Below are 14,640 nucleotides of genomic sequence, written 5' to 3'. Positions count from 1 at the left end.
TGACCGCGAGGTACCGCGGCACCGAGGGCCGTCGGCTCCTGGGAAGGGACGCACCGAGGAGTGGTGTATCCCCCCAGGGATACATTTGCCAGACCCTTTTTAAAAGACTTTTTTTTTTTTTTTCAAAATATACAGTTTATTTACAATTGTAGTGTCTACAGTTTTATATATAACTTTATTCCAAACCTTTAAATATCCGCGGTAAACATTAGAAAAAAAAAAAAAATCACAGGATCAGCAAAAAAAAAGGCATCTGGTAGCAATTCTGTTCATTGGAGTTTGAGTTTCCAGTAGCCAATGTCTACAAAAACCATGAACTCGATGAATCTGGCAGAGAGATATGGGCACACTGGTTAGAAAAAGGCAAAATCCAGACCTGCGGGACCCCCACCCCAAGGGCTGCAGGCCAGGAGAACCCTGTGCTGGCATCGGGCCGGGAGAAGGACCCGGGATACGGAAGCCCCTGGGCATGAGTTAGGTGATGGGGTTAACTGCAGCGTGATGGGCACCCCGGAGAGGGGACACCCCGGAGAGGGGACACCCCGGAGAGGGGACACCCCGGAGAGGGCCAGGGGCTCGGGGTGGGGGGTGCTCCGGCGAGGCGCTGGGGTGGAGGGGGGCATCGGGCACTTCATCTCTCGGGCAGCAGACCTGCCCGCGCATCCGTGGCCTGGAGCTGGAGGGTGGTGAGGAAGGGGCAGGAGCCCCTCCAGGGAGCCCCGCAAACCTCCTCCTTCCCTTTCCCCGCATCCTCGCCCCCCCCACCCCGTCCCCCGCGGTAATGCCGCAGCTGGACCACAGCGCGCCGCAGGGATGCTCCGGTATGGGGCCACCGCTGTGGCACAGCCCCCGGGAAGGGAGCGGGGGCCACCCGGCCTGGCCGAGGGCTGGGGAGGGATGCCGGCCCCGCTTTGGGAGGGACGGAGCCGGCAGCCGGGCGCTGCGCCGGGGCCGTCAGTCCTCTTTCTCGAAGGTCTCCTCGGGGATGAGCGTCCGGAAGGGGTGATCCCAGAAGCGGGTGCTGATGCCGAAGCCTGTGGTTAGGGGAGAGAGCGCGCTCAGCCCACGGCCACCGGGGACAGGGTGCATCTCGCTTGACTTTAACCCAGCCGGTGCCACCATGGCCGAGAACCGCAGGGCTGGGAGCAGCTGGCACGAGGAGCACGTGGCCGGGATGGGATGTCACCCAGCTACGTGCAAAGGTGACAACGACCGACAGTGACGCCGGGGGCAGGCGGTCCCCCCGGAGAGGCTGGCAAGGGAGGAGCGCCCACATTTTGGGGAGGGAGGAAGGCGAGGAGGAAGAGCAGAGGGAGGAGAAGGAGCTGGCTGGGCCATGCCACCAGCCCCAGCTTATCTGGACGGGGCGTTTTCTCCTAGGAAACCGGGCAAAGGGCGGGTTGAGCAAGAGCCGGGCTGAGGAAGGTTTGGGGCGGACCCGGGGAAGCCCAGGACCTCACCCTGCGTTCACCAACGCCTCCCGGCAGGAGGAGATGCTGCCCCGGGCACCCACATCCCAGCGCCACAGGGGTTCTGCCTCCGCCCCGGCATCCCCGGGCAGCATTGGTGCCCGCCGGCGAGACAGACTGCTGCCTTCGCCCCGGTGCCGCGCCGGCTCCCCATCCTCAACCCGGGGGCCGGGAAACGCGCCCCACCGGGCTGCAGCACCTCTTACGTACAGCCCTTGCCGCCGCCGCCGCCGCCGCCGGCACGCACGCGGGAAAGGCGGCGCTACCTGATTTGTGATGTTCAAAGTGGTGCTTGACGTGATAAGCCTTCAGCCCGTACAGGTAGGTGCCTTTCTTCGGCGAACCATAGTGGAGGTAATAGTGCATCATGTCGTAGATGACGTAGCCGCAGAGCCCCCCGACGAACACCGAGAGCCCCAGCACCTCGGGCAGCATGAGCCGCAGGATGCCGTAGAAGAAGCCCATCACCAGCGAGGCCGGCATGGGAGGGAAGACCAGGCGGGAGCTGTCGAAGGGAGACTGGAAGCGGAGAAGGACGGTGGGTCAGGCAGCTCCTCGCTCGCCCCACCTCCCCCAGCCCCCAGAACACCCCTCCACCGCGGACCGCTCATTCGGGAAAAGCCACCACCAAAGCAGCCCCTCCCAAAAAGGGAGGGGAGAACAACCCCTTGCCCACGCCGAGGTGGCCAGGCAACTGGTGGCTTTGGCTAGCAGGTCCCTGAGCTCCCCGGGGATGTTTCCTCCAGCGAAGCTAGAGGGAGCCCATGGGTTTGTTTGTTTGGGTTTTTTTTTTTTAATTCTTTTTTTTCCATCTTCCCCCTCGCCCAACCCGAGCTCGCAGGTTTAACTCCAGCTCCTCCGAGCCCGTCTTGCAGCCCTCGCCGGTATTAGGTAAGGGCCCCGCTTGGGGCGAAGATGCCACGAGTCACGTTGAACACGCACAAACAGGCTCCGCCTGAGCAAAGGCCACCGTTCCCACGGCCCGGCGGGCGCCGGCGGAGGCGTTAAGCTGCGACTCACCTTGTGATGCTGCCCATGCAGCAAGAAATGCAGGGTGATGAGATAGTAGTTACTAGCGGGTGGCTTCATGTGGAAGACAAAGCGATGGATGAGGTACTCTAGCAGGGACCACAGGAACATCCCCAGGAGGAAGATGAAGGGGAAGTAGTATTTGTGGACGGGGATGGAGTACTCTACACAAGGAGACGCGCAGGGGTCAGCAGGGCAGGCGAAGCGCGGGTGCTCTTATCCCCCGCCATCCTCCCGTCGGCATCTGGGTGAAGCTCGGCTCTCCCTCCCTCTCGCCTCTCGCCCGCCTTCCCGCCCTCCCCAGTGCGCTGCCTTCCCAAGCGCCGACCGCTCCAAACCACGTTTTCCTTCCGTTCCCATTAATTTACGCTCTTTACGGAAACACTCAGCTTCTCGCTGCTACGAGAAGCCGGCGGGGGGGGACGGGACACGACGTTCCCCTACATCCCAGATGCCAGTGGGGGCCTGGATGTGCGCTCCAGGGACAGCCCCGTTCCTACAAAGCTGCTTTGCTCACCAGAACAAGGCAGGAGGGGACCTCATCTGCTCAGGCAAAACTCGTGACAGTTAAACAGTGTTGCTGGCATTGGCTTTTTTTTTTTTTTAAAAAAAAATCTTTGGAGGAAAAGAATAGGTTTGTTGGGCGCTTTCCCCCGCAGAGCATTTTTCAGCCACCTCCTCCTTTCGGAGCCAGCTGGCAGCCCTGTGTCCTCGCTAGCAGAATTTAGATTCCCTCCCCCCCCCAAACCATATTCATTTTTTTTGGTGAAAAAAAAAAAAAAATATATATATAATAAAATAAATAATCCTTTGGCAGCAAGGTGCTGAATGCCGCAAGGAGCAAGGGAGGGAGTTGCCGGTGCAGCGGGCACTCCACCCCACAGCCGGGCACAGCTGGCACCGGGTGGCACCTTGCAAAAAAAAAATAAAAAAAAAAAAAAAAAATAGGGAGCCCAGCAAAAAAAAAAAAAAAAAAAGAGAAGAAAAAAAAAAAAAAAAAAAAAAGAAAAAGCACAACAAAGACGACAGCCTGCCCCGGCCACGCTTGTTATTCCCGGGGGAGCAGACAGTGGGAGATTCAAGGGCAGGCGCTTCGGGCGAACAAGCCCCGCACTGTGCGATGCCGGCGGTGCTGTGAGAGGCGGGTTTGTTCGCCCGCCGCGCCGGCATCCAGCCGTGGCCCAGGGTGGGTGTCAGCGGGGGGTGGCGCGCACCGCAGCGCCGGCGGGGGCCGGGGTTTGGAGATGGAGGGAAGGGGAGGCAAGAGGGAGCGGGCTGAACCCCGGCACCGGCGGGGTCCCTGCCTCCTTCCATGCCTTCGGGGGACCGAATCGGGTGGGCGAGAGGAGAGGATGGAGGTGGGCGAGCTCAGGCTTTAAAGCAGCGCAGGCGGCTTCGTGCAGTGGCCGAGGGGACAGGGGGTCACCCGCTGCTCCGGCATGCGGCTCGCGGTGAGCGTGCACGGAGGGAGGGATGGGGAAGGGGTGCAGAGGTTTCCCCCTGCCCGCGGCCGTCCTGCCCCCGGGAAAGGCTTCGCCGCCACCGCTCGTACCTGTGGTGAAGGAGGAGAAGAGCCTGGTGTTGCCCTGGGCGAGGGAGGTGTAGCTGACCCAGCTGAGATAGAGCACCACGGGAGTCCACACCATGAACACCATGTACCTACGGGGTAGAAGAGGGGTCAGAGGGAGCGCGAGCCCAGCCCCGCTCCCCACCGCAGACCCCCGGGGGCTCACCATGCCGTCTTGGAGAGGTACTCGAGGATATCCGAGTGGAAGAGGCGGATGGGCCGATCCACGGGCTGGTGCACCCACTCATCATACTTCTCCCCCAGGTAGCCCACTTGCCACAGCAAAGGCTTCTGCCAGTCCACCAGGTCCTGGGGCAACAGAGAGCAGCTGTACCCCTGCGGCACGCACACCCCGACCCGGTACCGGGCACAAAGCTGCCTCGCAGCTGCGGCATTTGGGGCCGCAAACCCCTTCCCATCCCCCCCCCCCGCAAGAAGCTGCTTCTTGCTCCAAGCGGCCCCAAGCTCCCCGCAAGCACCGGTGCGGGGCCGGCAAGCAGAGCCAGACCCACATCAGCCCCATCTAACCCCAAACGCGGGGCTGAGCTCGCCCCCGTGCCAAGGGGTACCTGCCCACGGTTCAAGGTGACGGTAGCCGTACCCAGACCTGGCACAGCATCAGGTTCTGATAACCGAGGATTTTTCGTCATCATCCCCCCCCCCAGGCCGGGAGCTGCTAAGATAAGATAGCGGGGAGTATCGCTGCTCGCTCGCCAGCCGTGCCAGCGAGCCGCCGCTAGGACGCGGAGCCCATCCCCGTGGTATTGCCCCGGCCAAGGGCTTTTCTCCTTGCGGAGAGGATGCGCGGGGCGGCCGCGGCCGTTCGAGCACTGCGGCAACGAGGAGCGAAGCAGAAGAGGGACGGGGAGCGGGGATACGGGAGGGGAACGCAAACTCCAGTCACTGCTCCAGCGCATGGCTGCGAGAGCAAGAAGGGACCCGCGCGGGCGCGCATGTCTGCACGGGACAAAAATAGAGACCCAACCGTCAGCACCGCCTCTGCCGCCGCTCAGCATCCCCGGGCACGTCTTCTGCCGGCCCGGCCAGATAAGGTGGTTTCTCGGTCGCACCCCTGCCCTGGGACAGAAACCGCGCTCGCCCGGCCGAGCCCCGGACCTGGCAGCTCTCCATCGGCCGTCCTGCACCGCGTGGCGCTGGCGCGGCAACCCCGGCACCGGGGGTTGTGCCGCCGGTCAGTTGGCACAGTTGGGAAGGGGGGTGGAAAGGTGTTCTCCTGCTCGAAAAAATAAATCCTTCCGCCAGATAAAAGCACGTTCACCGACGAGCCGGGGCTGCGTGAGGCACGGCGGCCAGGTGGTGCCGTGCAAGGCAGGGACGTCCAAAGGCACCTTGGGGACGAATCCCCGCTCCGGTGGCACGCTCGGAGAGGAGCCGGCAGGGCAGGGAATGCTCTGGGCGCACGGGGATCACCCTGCCCGCGCCGGGGGATCCCTTAGTGCTCATTACCGGTGCTCAGTCAAGAGGCAAAAACGAAAAAAAATAAAAAAATAAAAAAATAAAGAAACCAAGAAAAGAAAATAAATAAAGCAAGCAAGGTGTGGCTTGGCAGAACGTCCCGCTGGAAGGGCACAGCCGCTGTCAGAGAAAGCCATCGCCGCCCACGCAGGAGCCTCCCAGCGTGGCCGCGCCTGGGCAATAAAGCACGAGCGATGCCGGCTGCGCCGGGAGAAAAGGTAGAAGCAGCCGGATGAGCTCCCATCCCTCCCAGCATCCCTCCCGTGGCGTCCTGGCGGTCAGCAGAAAGCCGGCGCTCACGCTGGGGAAGAGGAGAGCTGGCATCCCCCGGGAGCACCCCGGCAAACGACGTGCCGGAGAAGCCCCCGGCTCTTACCGTCTCCACATCCACTGTTTTGCAGCGGGGATCCATCCGTTTTGGGGTCTGGGCTGCCTTCTCATCCACCGGCTCGGTGGGGCTCTGAAAAGAGAAGGAAAACCCCGCGGTGAAGCGCCGGTGGCACAGAGTTGGGGACGGTGGTGGCCGTGCCACCCAGGGGCAAGGGCAGAGCGAGCTTCGCGCCCGCCTGCTAAATAAATAAGGGAAAAAATCCGATGAATTTCAGCCAGTCAGTTCCTGCAGAGCAGGTTCCCGAGGGATGCGGCTGCCGCCGAGCCGCACCGCAAACCTTGAACCCGCCTCGCACGCTCCGGTCTTTTTGGAAAGCTCCCGAGCGCCGGTTTTCGGACCACCCCGCGGCGCTGCCGGCACGGGGCCGGCGCTCGGGGGCAAAGGGGCAGTGCCGCACCGCGGCTCACCTTCCCGCAGGCCAACAGCCCGCGGCGCTGCCCCAACGCCGGGCTCCCTCCTCCCCACCACACCAAGCCCAGCTCGGCATTTCGGTCCCCGAGGAAGGTGGGCTGGCAGTACCGGGGAACGTGGCACGGCCGGTGCCGCCAGTCTGGCTCCGGGCATGGTGGGGGGTGGGAAATAAAGCCCCCACGCCGCTCGCCCCGGGGGAAAAAGGCAAAGCGGCCTTGGCATGGCGGCGCTGCGCCGGGCACCTTCGCCGCCGGCCGTGCAAGGTGTGTGTGTGTGGGGGGGTTGGTTTTGGTTAGAGAGGGCACGCCGCAGGCTGGGGGACGCGCTGGGGCGGCGGGATGGAGCCCCGGCTGCCGTCCCGCTGCCAGGGCTGGCTGAGAAACAGGAGAAACCTGCCCCGGCTGATGCTCGGGAAGCAAACGCACCGCCGGCTGCCGGCACCGGCCTCCTTCCGCGGCCCTGCCAGCTCCGCCGCCGGCCCTGCCGCCGGTTGGGGGGGCTCGGTGAGGCCTGCAAGCCCCAAAGCGGCCGTGCCCCCCCCGGCAGCAGTGCCGGCAGCCCGGGCAGGACGTGCCAAACATGCCTTTTCTCCTCCTTTGTCACCTTGAGTTACCCATTAACCCGGCAACAGGGTACGGCACGGCACGGCAGTGCCCGCCGGGGATTCCGGCTGCACCGCTTGCAGCGAGGAAGGGGTTTTCTCCCGGCGGCTGCGGCGCAAGATGGATGCTCTCCCCGCTGCTTCCGATTGCCTCGAATCCCATCGCATCCCTGTTGGGAATAACCCCCGCCCCGGCCAGCAGCCGCGGGACCAGCCGGGATGCAGGATGACCAGCATCACCGTGCCGGGGCGGACATTGGTGACACCGAGGCAGCGCCCCGGCGCTGTTTGCCGACACCGGGCACTCCTTGCCGGCCGGGCTCCCACCCGCTTTGCCGGGCTAGCCGGATTTCAAGCCTCATGCCGCTGGTCCAGGAGGCAGCGCTGGCCGCGGGGGAGCCGGCGGGGCAGGGCGGGCGACATTTCCAGCCCGGCTGGACTTGAGCAGGCGTCATTTTTACCGCCGACGCTGCCAAGCCCCGCTCCTCCCTCCGCGAAGGTCCCCACGGATATTTTCGGCTTTGTACGCTCCGTCCTTCAGCCAGCCACCCCGAAACCCCGGGGGGGAGGTGGGATGCCCCGAAATCCAGCTGAGGATGGCCAAGTTGTGGTTTTGCCTCCTCCCTGCGGGCACTTTGGAAGAAAATTGGGCTTTGAGGGATGGCTTCTCCATCCCCTGGGATGTCAGCCCGTGCTCTCCACCTCAACGCTCGCCCCGTGGCCTCGCCGGCAGCAGGAAGGATGCTGAAGAAAGCCGGGCTGACGCAATGTCCCGGCATCTCTCCTCCCTTTTCCGAAATGTCCACACGCCTCCAACTCCCCTGCCCACGGCCGCCCGCGGCACTGTGCCGCGGCCGAAGGCTTCCCCGTCCTCCCAGTGCCACCAGCGAGATGCCATTGCCCTGCATGCTACAGCAGATGCCGTTCAACCTCGCCTGAGTCGCCTCCTCCTCCTCTTCCTCGGCCCGGGAGCGGGAGGAAGGCTCTCCTCTTGGTCACCCCGGGGTTGGCACCGAAAGGACCGGCAGCCGTGGCGTAACGGGGGGGCGAGCCGTGCCCGCTTGCCCCGGCACGCTCCTGCCTGCCCCGACCGAACCCCAAACCGGCAGCCGGACCAGGGCTGGGGCTTCTGCCCATCTTCCTCTTCCTCAAAAGAAAAGGCGGGTTGGGAGGAGGCTTGAAGGGGTCTTTGCGAGCGCCGGGCTCTGCCCGTGGCCCGTGGGTGATGCTGATGCAGCCGAGTCGTCCCCAGGCAAACAGGTCCTGCCAGGAAAGATGCGCAAGAGGGCTGATGTAACCAAGGGAAAGTTAACGCCTACGGAACGCCGCCTTCCCGCGCCGCCGCCCCGGCGAACGGCAGCACCGGCGAAGTGCCGGCTCTCCCGCCGGGAGGCAACGGGACCGTACGTACACCCAGGGCACGGCACCACGCGGTGACCGGGTGACCCGGCATCCGCCTCCGAGCATCCTGCCGTGCCTCTCCATCGCCCCGCAGCCTCCAGCAACCTTCACTCACCTCCTGAAGGGCTCTGTTTGCCGATGTGACGAGCTGCGGCGGCAACGTGGGCTCAGGAGGACACCCCAAGGGCGGCAGGGAGGTCCCCGCTCGCGGTGGCACGCTCCCAGCACCGCCATCCCCACCAGCAGCGCTGTCCCCAGCGCGCCTCAGCCCATTAAACGCTGGGTGCAGCGAGGAGGTTGAAGGTAACTTATCCTTATAATAAACAAATAATAATAATAATAAAAAAAAAGGCACTTCTTGTTGAAACACCTCGGAAGGACACGCGAGCGCCTACGTGGAAGCGAGCGCGGACGGGGAGGGAGAGCCAGGGTAAGGCCGACACGCGGCGGTGCGGGCCAGAGGAAGGGGAGGACACCGACCCCGCGAGAGACGGGGGGGGGGATTTACTGTGACTCAGGGCCACGTCACACGCCCCAAAGAGGCTGTGATGAAAGTCTCTCATTGCTTAAATTGGAGGGGTAATTAGATGATCCAGTTTCCCCTCTAGCAAGGCTGTTAAAATCCACTGTCTACTTTGGGTAATTATCGCTTCTCCCTTTGATCTCCCCTATATGTTCTCTTCGCATAGATAAAAAATTTGGGGGTTAATTTGTCCTTAGCCAAACGCCGCAGCAGAAGGACCGGCAGCCGACGGACGGAGCCGCGCTGCCGAGAGCCGGAGGAAGGGGTGCGGAGAGGCGCGTCGGCGGGATGAAGGCGGGCTCTCACCTTCCTCTTCGCCTCTCCTGCATTCACACATTTATTTTTTTACACCCCCCCCCCCCTCTTTTTCGCAAAACCCTCGAAGTCCCCTGGGTGTCAGCAGGGGGGGGATGCGGGATGCCAGCGGGACCACAGCCTCCTGCACCCCTCGGCACGGGGACGGTGCAGCCGTGGGACCTCCGAGGGGCGAGGAGAGGCACCGGCAAAGCCGGGGGGGGGCCGCAGCCGGACCGGGGCGACGCAACATGTCCTTCGAAGAGCTGTTCGGGGTCCACCTGCCCAAAAGCAGCCACAGCAGGAACCCAAGTGCCACCGAGGGCATCGACTCCCCCCAGCGGGGATTTTTGGGGGGGGGTGGGGGTGGCAACCCCGGCAGAGCCGGTCACACATGATGCTCAGGCAGATTTTTTTCCCTCCCCCCGCCGTGTTATAACCCGGGATGGTTTATCTGGTGCCAGGTAGCGTCTGCTCTCCCTGCGCCCCGGCGTTATCACGCCGTGTATTTGCATTGGGACGATGGCAATTCCCTTCGGCGCAGGCTGCGGCGCGAGAACTCGTTTGTCCGGTACCTTCCTTCGCCCCAACCCGTCGGGCTCGTCATGCCTGTGAGGAGGAGGAGGAGGAGGAGGAGGAGGCGGCGGCGGCGGCAGCAACGAGTGTCCCAACAGAGGAGGTGCCATCGCCGGGATCCAGGGAAAGAGCCGGCGTCGCACCGAGGCCAAACAAAGCCCCGTCTGTGGCGCTGCCACCCATCGGTGCCGCGGGGAGGAGGAGAACCAGAGAGTGCAAACAACCCGTCCGGAGGGACCGAGCGGTCACCAACCCTGCCGGGATGTCCGGAGGGGATAAGCAGCCGCTGGGCTGGCAAAGGGGGGCTGGGCTGGCCCCACTGCTTGGGCATCCTGCCCACGGCGTGCCGGTGAGGGCCGGTAATCGGAGCGGCGGCGCCCAGTGCCACGCTGCCTCCTGGAAGTTCACCCGGCGGCGGCGGCGGCGTTTTCCCGGGGTGTTTTCCCTTCCGCCTGGGCTGAGCACGATGCCGGCGCGGGGAGGAGGGTGCTGAGTCACAGCCACCCTTGCCCCACACCTGGACAGTTAGGGAGGTGGCTGGGCTCCTCTATCCGGCAGCGGCCGCTCATTGCCAGCAAGTCCCCGTGCCCAACACACCGGTCCCCGGCCGAACGCCGGCGGTGCTGGGAAGGGCGCGCTGCCCCATCGCCCACCCTGTGCCACGTGGTCCTGCTAAAACGGATCCCGAACCCTTCCAGAGACCCCGACACCTCCACGCTGTGCTGGTCACCCATCAGCCCTGCATCCCAGCACGGCCGGGGCGGGATGTGGCCGTGGGATGGGACCCTGTAGACACCAGGCTCTCGCGCACCTGGGACACGGTCCGTCTCGGGCCCCAAGGAGACTGCACCCTACACATCTCGGCATCCTTCACACCTCAGGCCCCATAGACCCCGGCCCCATAGAGGCTGGCAGCCCCACAGACCTCCCAGGAACCACCGCGCCCCACGCGCCCGGGACTTTTACACCCCATACACCTCAGGCATCACCCACGCAGGACCCCAGGAGCCTCAACCCCCCCTGCCCCATGCACCCCTCACACCCAGTACGCCCCAGACCCTCCACAGCCGGGACTCTGAGTGTCCCGTGCAGCTCAGACCCAACACACCATGTCCCACACAGCTCAGACCTGGACCTGGGTGCCCTATACACCCTATACACCACATGCACCCCAAAGACTCCAAGCCCTTCATGCCCCAGACCCCATAAAGCCTCTGCATGCCCTGTATGGCTTGGACGCCGAGAAGTCTGGACCTGGGGTGCCCTATAGACCCCGTATGGCTCAGACCCTGTGCAGCCCAGACCTGGGGTGCCCTATAGACCTTATGTAGCTCAAACCCTTGTACACGTCAGACTTGGGGTGCCGTATAGACCCTGCACTGCTCAGGTGGCACACAGCCAGGACTTGGGGCACCCCTATGGACTCTGTACATCCCGGATCTAGGGACACTCCTCACCTGGAGCACCCCTATGGACTCTATAGATCCCAGATGAGGGGACACCCCTCACCTGGAGCACCCCTAGGGACTCTATAGATCCCAGAGGAGGGGACACCCCTCACCTGGAGCACCCCTAGGGACTCTATACATCCTGATGAGGGGACACCCCTCACCCGGGACACCACTATAGACTGTGTACATCCCAAAGCCGGAGACACCCCTCGCCTGGGGCACCCTTACGGACTCTATAGATCCCAGATGAGGGGACACCCCTCACCTGGAGCACCACTATGTACTCTATACATCCTGGATGAGGGGACAGCCCTCACCCGGGGCACTGCTATAGACTGTGTACATCCCAGATCCGGAGACACCCCTCCCCTGGGGCACACTTACGGACTCTATAGATCCTGGATGAGGGGACACCCCTCACCTGGAGCACCCCTATGGACTCTATACACCCCAGATCCGGAGACACCCCTCGCCTGGGGCACCCCTATGGACCCTATAGATCCTGGACGAGGGGACACCCCTCACGTGGATCACCCCTATGGACTCTATACACCCCGGATCCGGGGACACCCCTCACCCGGGACACCCCTCCAGACTCCGCACACCCCGCACTCCGCCCGGCGGGTTACCTGCTCCTCGCCGGGCTCCATCTCCCCCACGTAGTACTGCTCCAGCCAGCGGCGGGCGTTGGCGGAGTGCCGGTGGGGCGGCCCGTCCAGCGCGGCGCTCACGTCGGTGCCGGCTCTCCGCCGCAGCAGCTGCTCTCCGCCCGGGTGCAGCCGCACGAAGCCGCTCAGGTCGTAGAGGCGGCGGCGGCAGCGGACCAGGCAGGCGCCCTCCGCGCAGCGCGCCCGCACCTCGGCGGCGCTGAAGGACCGGGGCGCCGCCATGGCCCGTCCGTCCGTCCGTCCCCGTTCCGTTCCGTTCCCGGCCCGTCCGTCCGTCCGCCCGTCCCGCCGCGCTCTGCCCGCACCTGCTCATCTGCATACACGCATATGCCGCCCGGGTACGCCACGCCCCCCTCGCCGCTCATTGGACAGTGATGGGAGGGGGCGTGGCTTGGGAGGGGAGGAGGCTCCGCCCCCGAGGCAGGTGGAGTGCTTGGGGAGGGGTACGGGGCACACCACGGGTGGGCGATGGGGAACCCACGGGTGGTGGGGGGGGAGGGAGTGGGGGCAGTTGTAGGGGGAGTGGGGGGTATGGGGCACCCCACGGGTGGGTGATGGGGCACCCACGGGTGGGTGGTGGGGGATTGGGGGAAAACGTAGGGGGGAGTGAGGGGACCCCACAGGTGGGTGATGGGGGAGTGGGGGCAGATGTGGGTGAGAATGGGGGGTATGGGGCACCCCACGGGTGGGCAATGGGGGGTATGGGGGCAGGTGGGTGGGAAATTGGGGGGGGTATGTGGTCCCCACAGGTGGGTGATGGAGGAGTGGGGACAGGTGTGGGGGGGAATGGGGGGTACGTGGCACCCCACAGGTGGGTGATGGAGGAGTAATGGTCACCCACGAGTGGGTGATAGGGGGAATGGGGGCAGATGTGGGTGAGAATGGGGCATGTGGGGCACTCCACGGGTGGGTGATGGGGGGAATGGGGCATCCCCGGGGGGAGAAAGTGGAGTATGGACATCCCCGGGGGAGGGATGGGGGGAGTGGGACCACCCCGGGGGGGTAGTTGGGGGGTATAAGGCAACCGCAGAGAGTTATGGGGGGGTCTGGGGCACCTCGGGGGGTATCACCCTTCCCAGGGTGCTGTGTCCCCCCCAGCTCCGCGGTGGCCACGGCAGAGGGACCCCCAGTCCCTGCTCAGAACCCCCCAGGAGAGTCCCTCTGGGGGTCCCTCCTGGGACCACCCCACCCCAGTGTTCCTTGCCACGAGGCGCTATGTGTGCCCCCCCGGGGCTGTTTGCAGATTTATTTCAATATTTAATTACATTTCACACACGCCATCAGCTCAGATGGGCGGCACTGCAGCTAGGGGGGGGGGGGCGGAGGGGGGGGGAGCAGCCCCAAACTCCCCCCGAGAATCAGAGACAAAGAAATCGGGAAGGAGGATGAGAAAAAGGAGCTTTTCTCCCCATTTTGGGGAAAGTCTTCCCGCCAAGCAGCCACTGGGATTTGGGGGCGTGTGTGGGTGTGCGCTTTGGGGTGACACTCTTGAGCACAGGGACCAGCCACGTGCTGGCAAATTTTGGCATCGGTGGGTGCAGGTGGTGATGAAGGTGGGGTTCGCCGGGTCCCGGTGGGTGAGCTCAGCCCCGGTGCAGCCCTCCGGGGCATCAGGGCGGCTCCCGGGTGAGGATTAAGGGGTTTTATTATTTTTTTTAGGGGGTGAGCGTGGGGGTGGAGGCGGGTCCGGGCGAGCTGGAGCCCGCTGCACCTACAGCCCGAAGCGGGTGGGCACCCCAGACCCCACGCGTGCCCCACGCGATGGCCACCACTCCACCGTGGGGGTGCAAGAGGGGACCTCTCCCTCTGCCGGGACCCCTCCACGCCATCCCCGGTCCGGGCCGTTCTTCATAGCCATGGTGTCCCGTGGCCTTCCAGGTCTGTCCCATTGGCCTCTCCCGGCAGCCCCAGGGGCCGGTGAAACCCGGGAAAGGCATTTCCTTCCCTTCCCTTCCCACCCACGCCCCGACGGCACCCGAGGGCGAGGGAGGGCAGACCCGGCACTGCGGTGGTGGCCCAGGAGCCGGGGGGACGCGGCCCACGCCCCGGTTTCGGGGTGTCATGGTCCCTTGGGTAGCCCACACAGCAAAGAGCCACGGTGAGGGCTTGCTTGTGGTCCCAGCTCGGGGCAGCCTTGGCCAGCCCCGGGTTCCCCAGCACAGCTGGTGGGTGTACCGGTGGGTCGCTGCTACCGTCCCCTCCCCAGCATGGGGGGGGTCACTGTCCCCAGCCTCCACCACAGCAGGGCTCGGGGACGAGGCCATTGTGAGCTGACACCCCCTCTGCCCTTGTTACAGTGGGGGCTCTGTCCCCTACAGGAGGGACAGGGGCGTCCCCAGGGTGGGCGAGCCGACCCCCAGCTCTGCAGCGAGGATAGAGATGGGGGATGTCACCCCCCGGAGCAGGGATGCACCGAGCACTGGTGCAGTGGGAGAGGGATGGTGCTGGGACTGAGCTGTACGGCACATGCCCCACCAAAGCGGCTACGGAGGGCTCCCACCGGTTCCCACCACCGTCCCTGTCCTTGTCCCCACCCTGTGGCAGCCCCGGGGGGGGGGGAGGTGAGCCACACAGGGGAGTGGAGCCAGTTGGTGATCAGCCCGGTCGAGACGAGAGCAGCCAAATGGTTTTGGCTCATCAGTTCCTGAACTGGTTTACCCACCAGACAGACGGACAGACGCTGAGGCCGGCGCGAGGGAGAGGGCAGGAATGCGCTGCTGGGCTTGGGGCAGGATCGGGCCCCGCAGCACCGGCCCAGGCTGACGCTGGGTTAATGGGGCTGT

The 14,640-nt window shown here is 64.6% G+C and overlaps 1 protein-coding gene across 1 annotated transcript; it reads right to left on the bottom strand.

Moving 5' to 3' along the window:
• Positions 1–954: 954 nt before the first annotated feature.
• Positions 955–12,107, bottom strand: FA2H (fatty acid 2-hydroxylase; the record flags this gene model as incomplete). Its single annotated transcript, XM_082489404.1, has 7 exons — positions 11,819–12,107; positions 5,918–6,001; positions 4,232–4,374; positions 4,051–4,157; positions 2,490–2,662; positions 1,736–1,988; positions 955–1,034 (listed from the first exon to the last, which is right to left on the bottom strand). The coding sequence occupies exons 1-7, from the start codon at positions 12,077–12,079 to the stop codon at positions 955–957; spliced, it is 1,101 nt and encodes a 366-aa protein (XP_082345530.1). The 5' UTR covers positions 12,080–12,107.
• Between the last annotated feature and the right edge of the window lie 2,533 nt (positions 12,108–14,640).

The sequence above is a fragment of the Vanellus vanellus genome (assembly GCF_965231255.1).
Source record: "Vanellus vanellus genome assembly, chromosome: 12".
Classification (NCBI taxonomy): domain Eukaryota; kingdom Metazoa; phylum Chordata; class Aves; order Charadriiformes; family Charadriidae; genus Vanellus; species Vanellus vanellus.
Note: the sequence above shows the minus strand (reverse complement) of the source record. Positions and strands in the feature narration are given on the sequence as shown.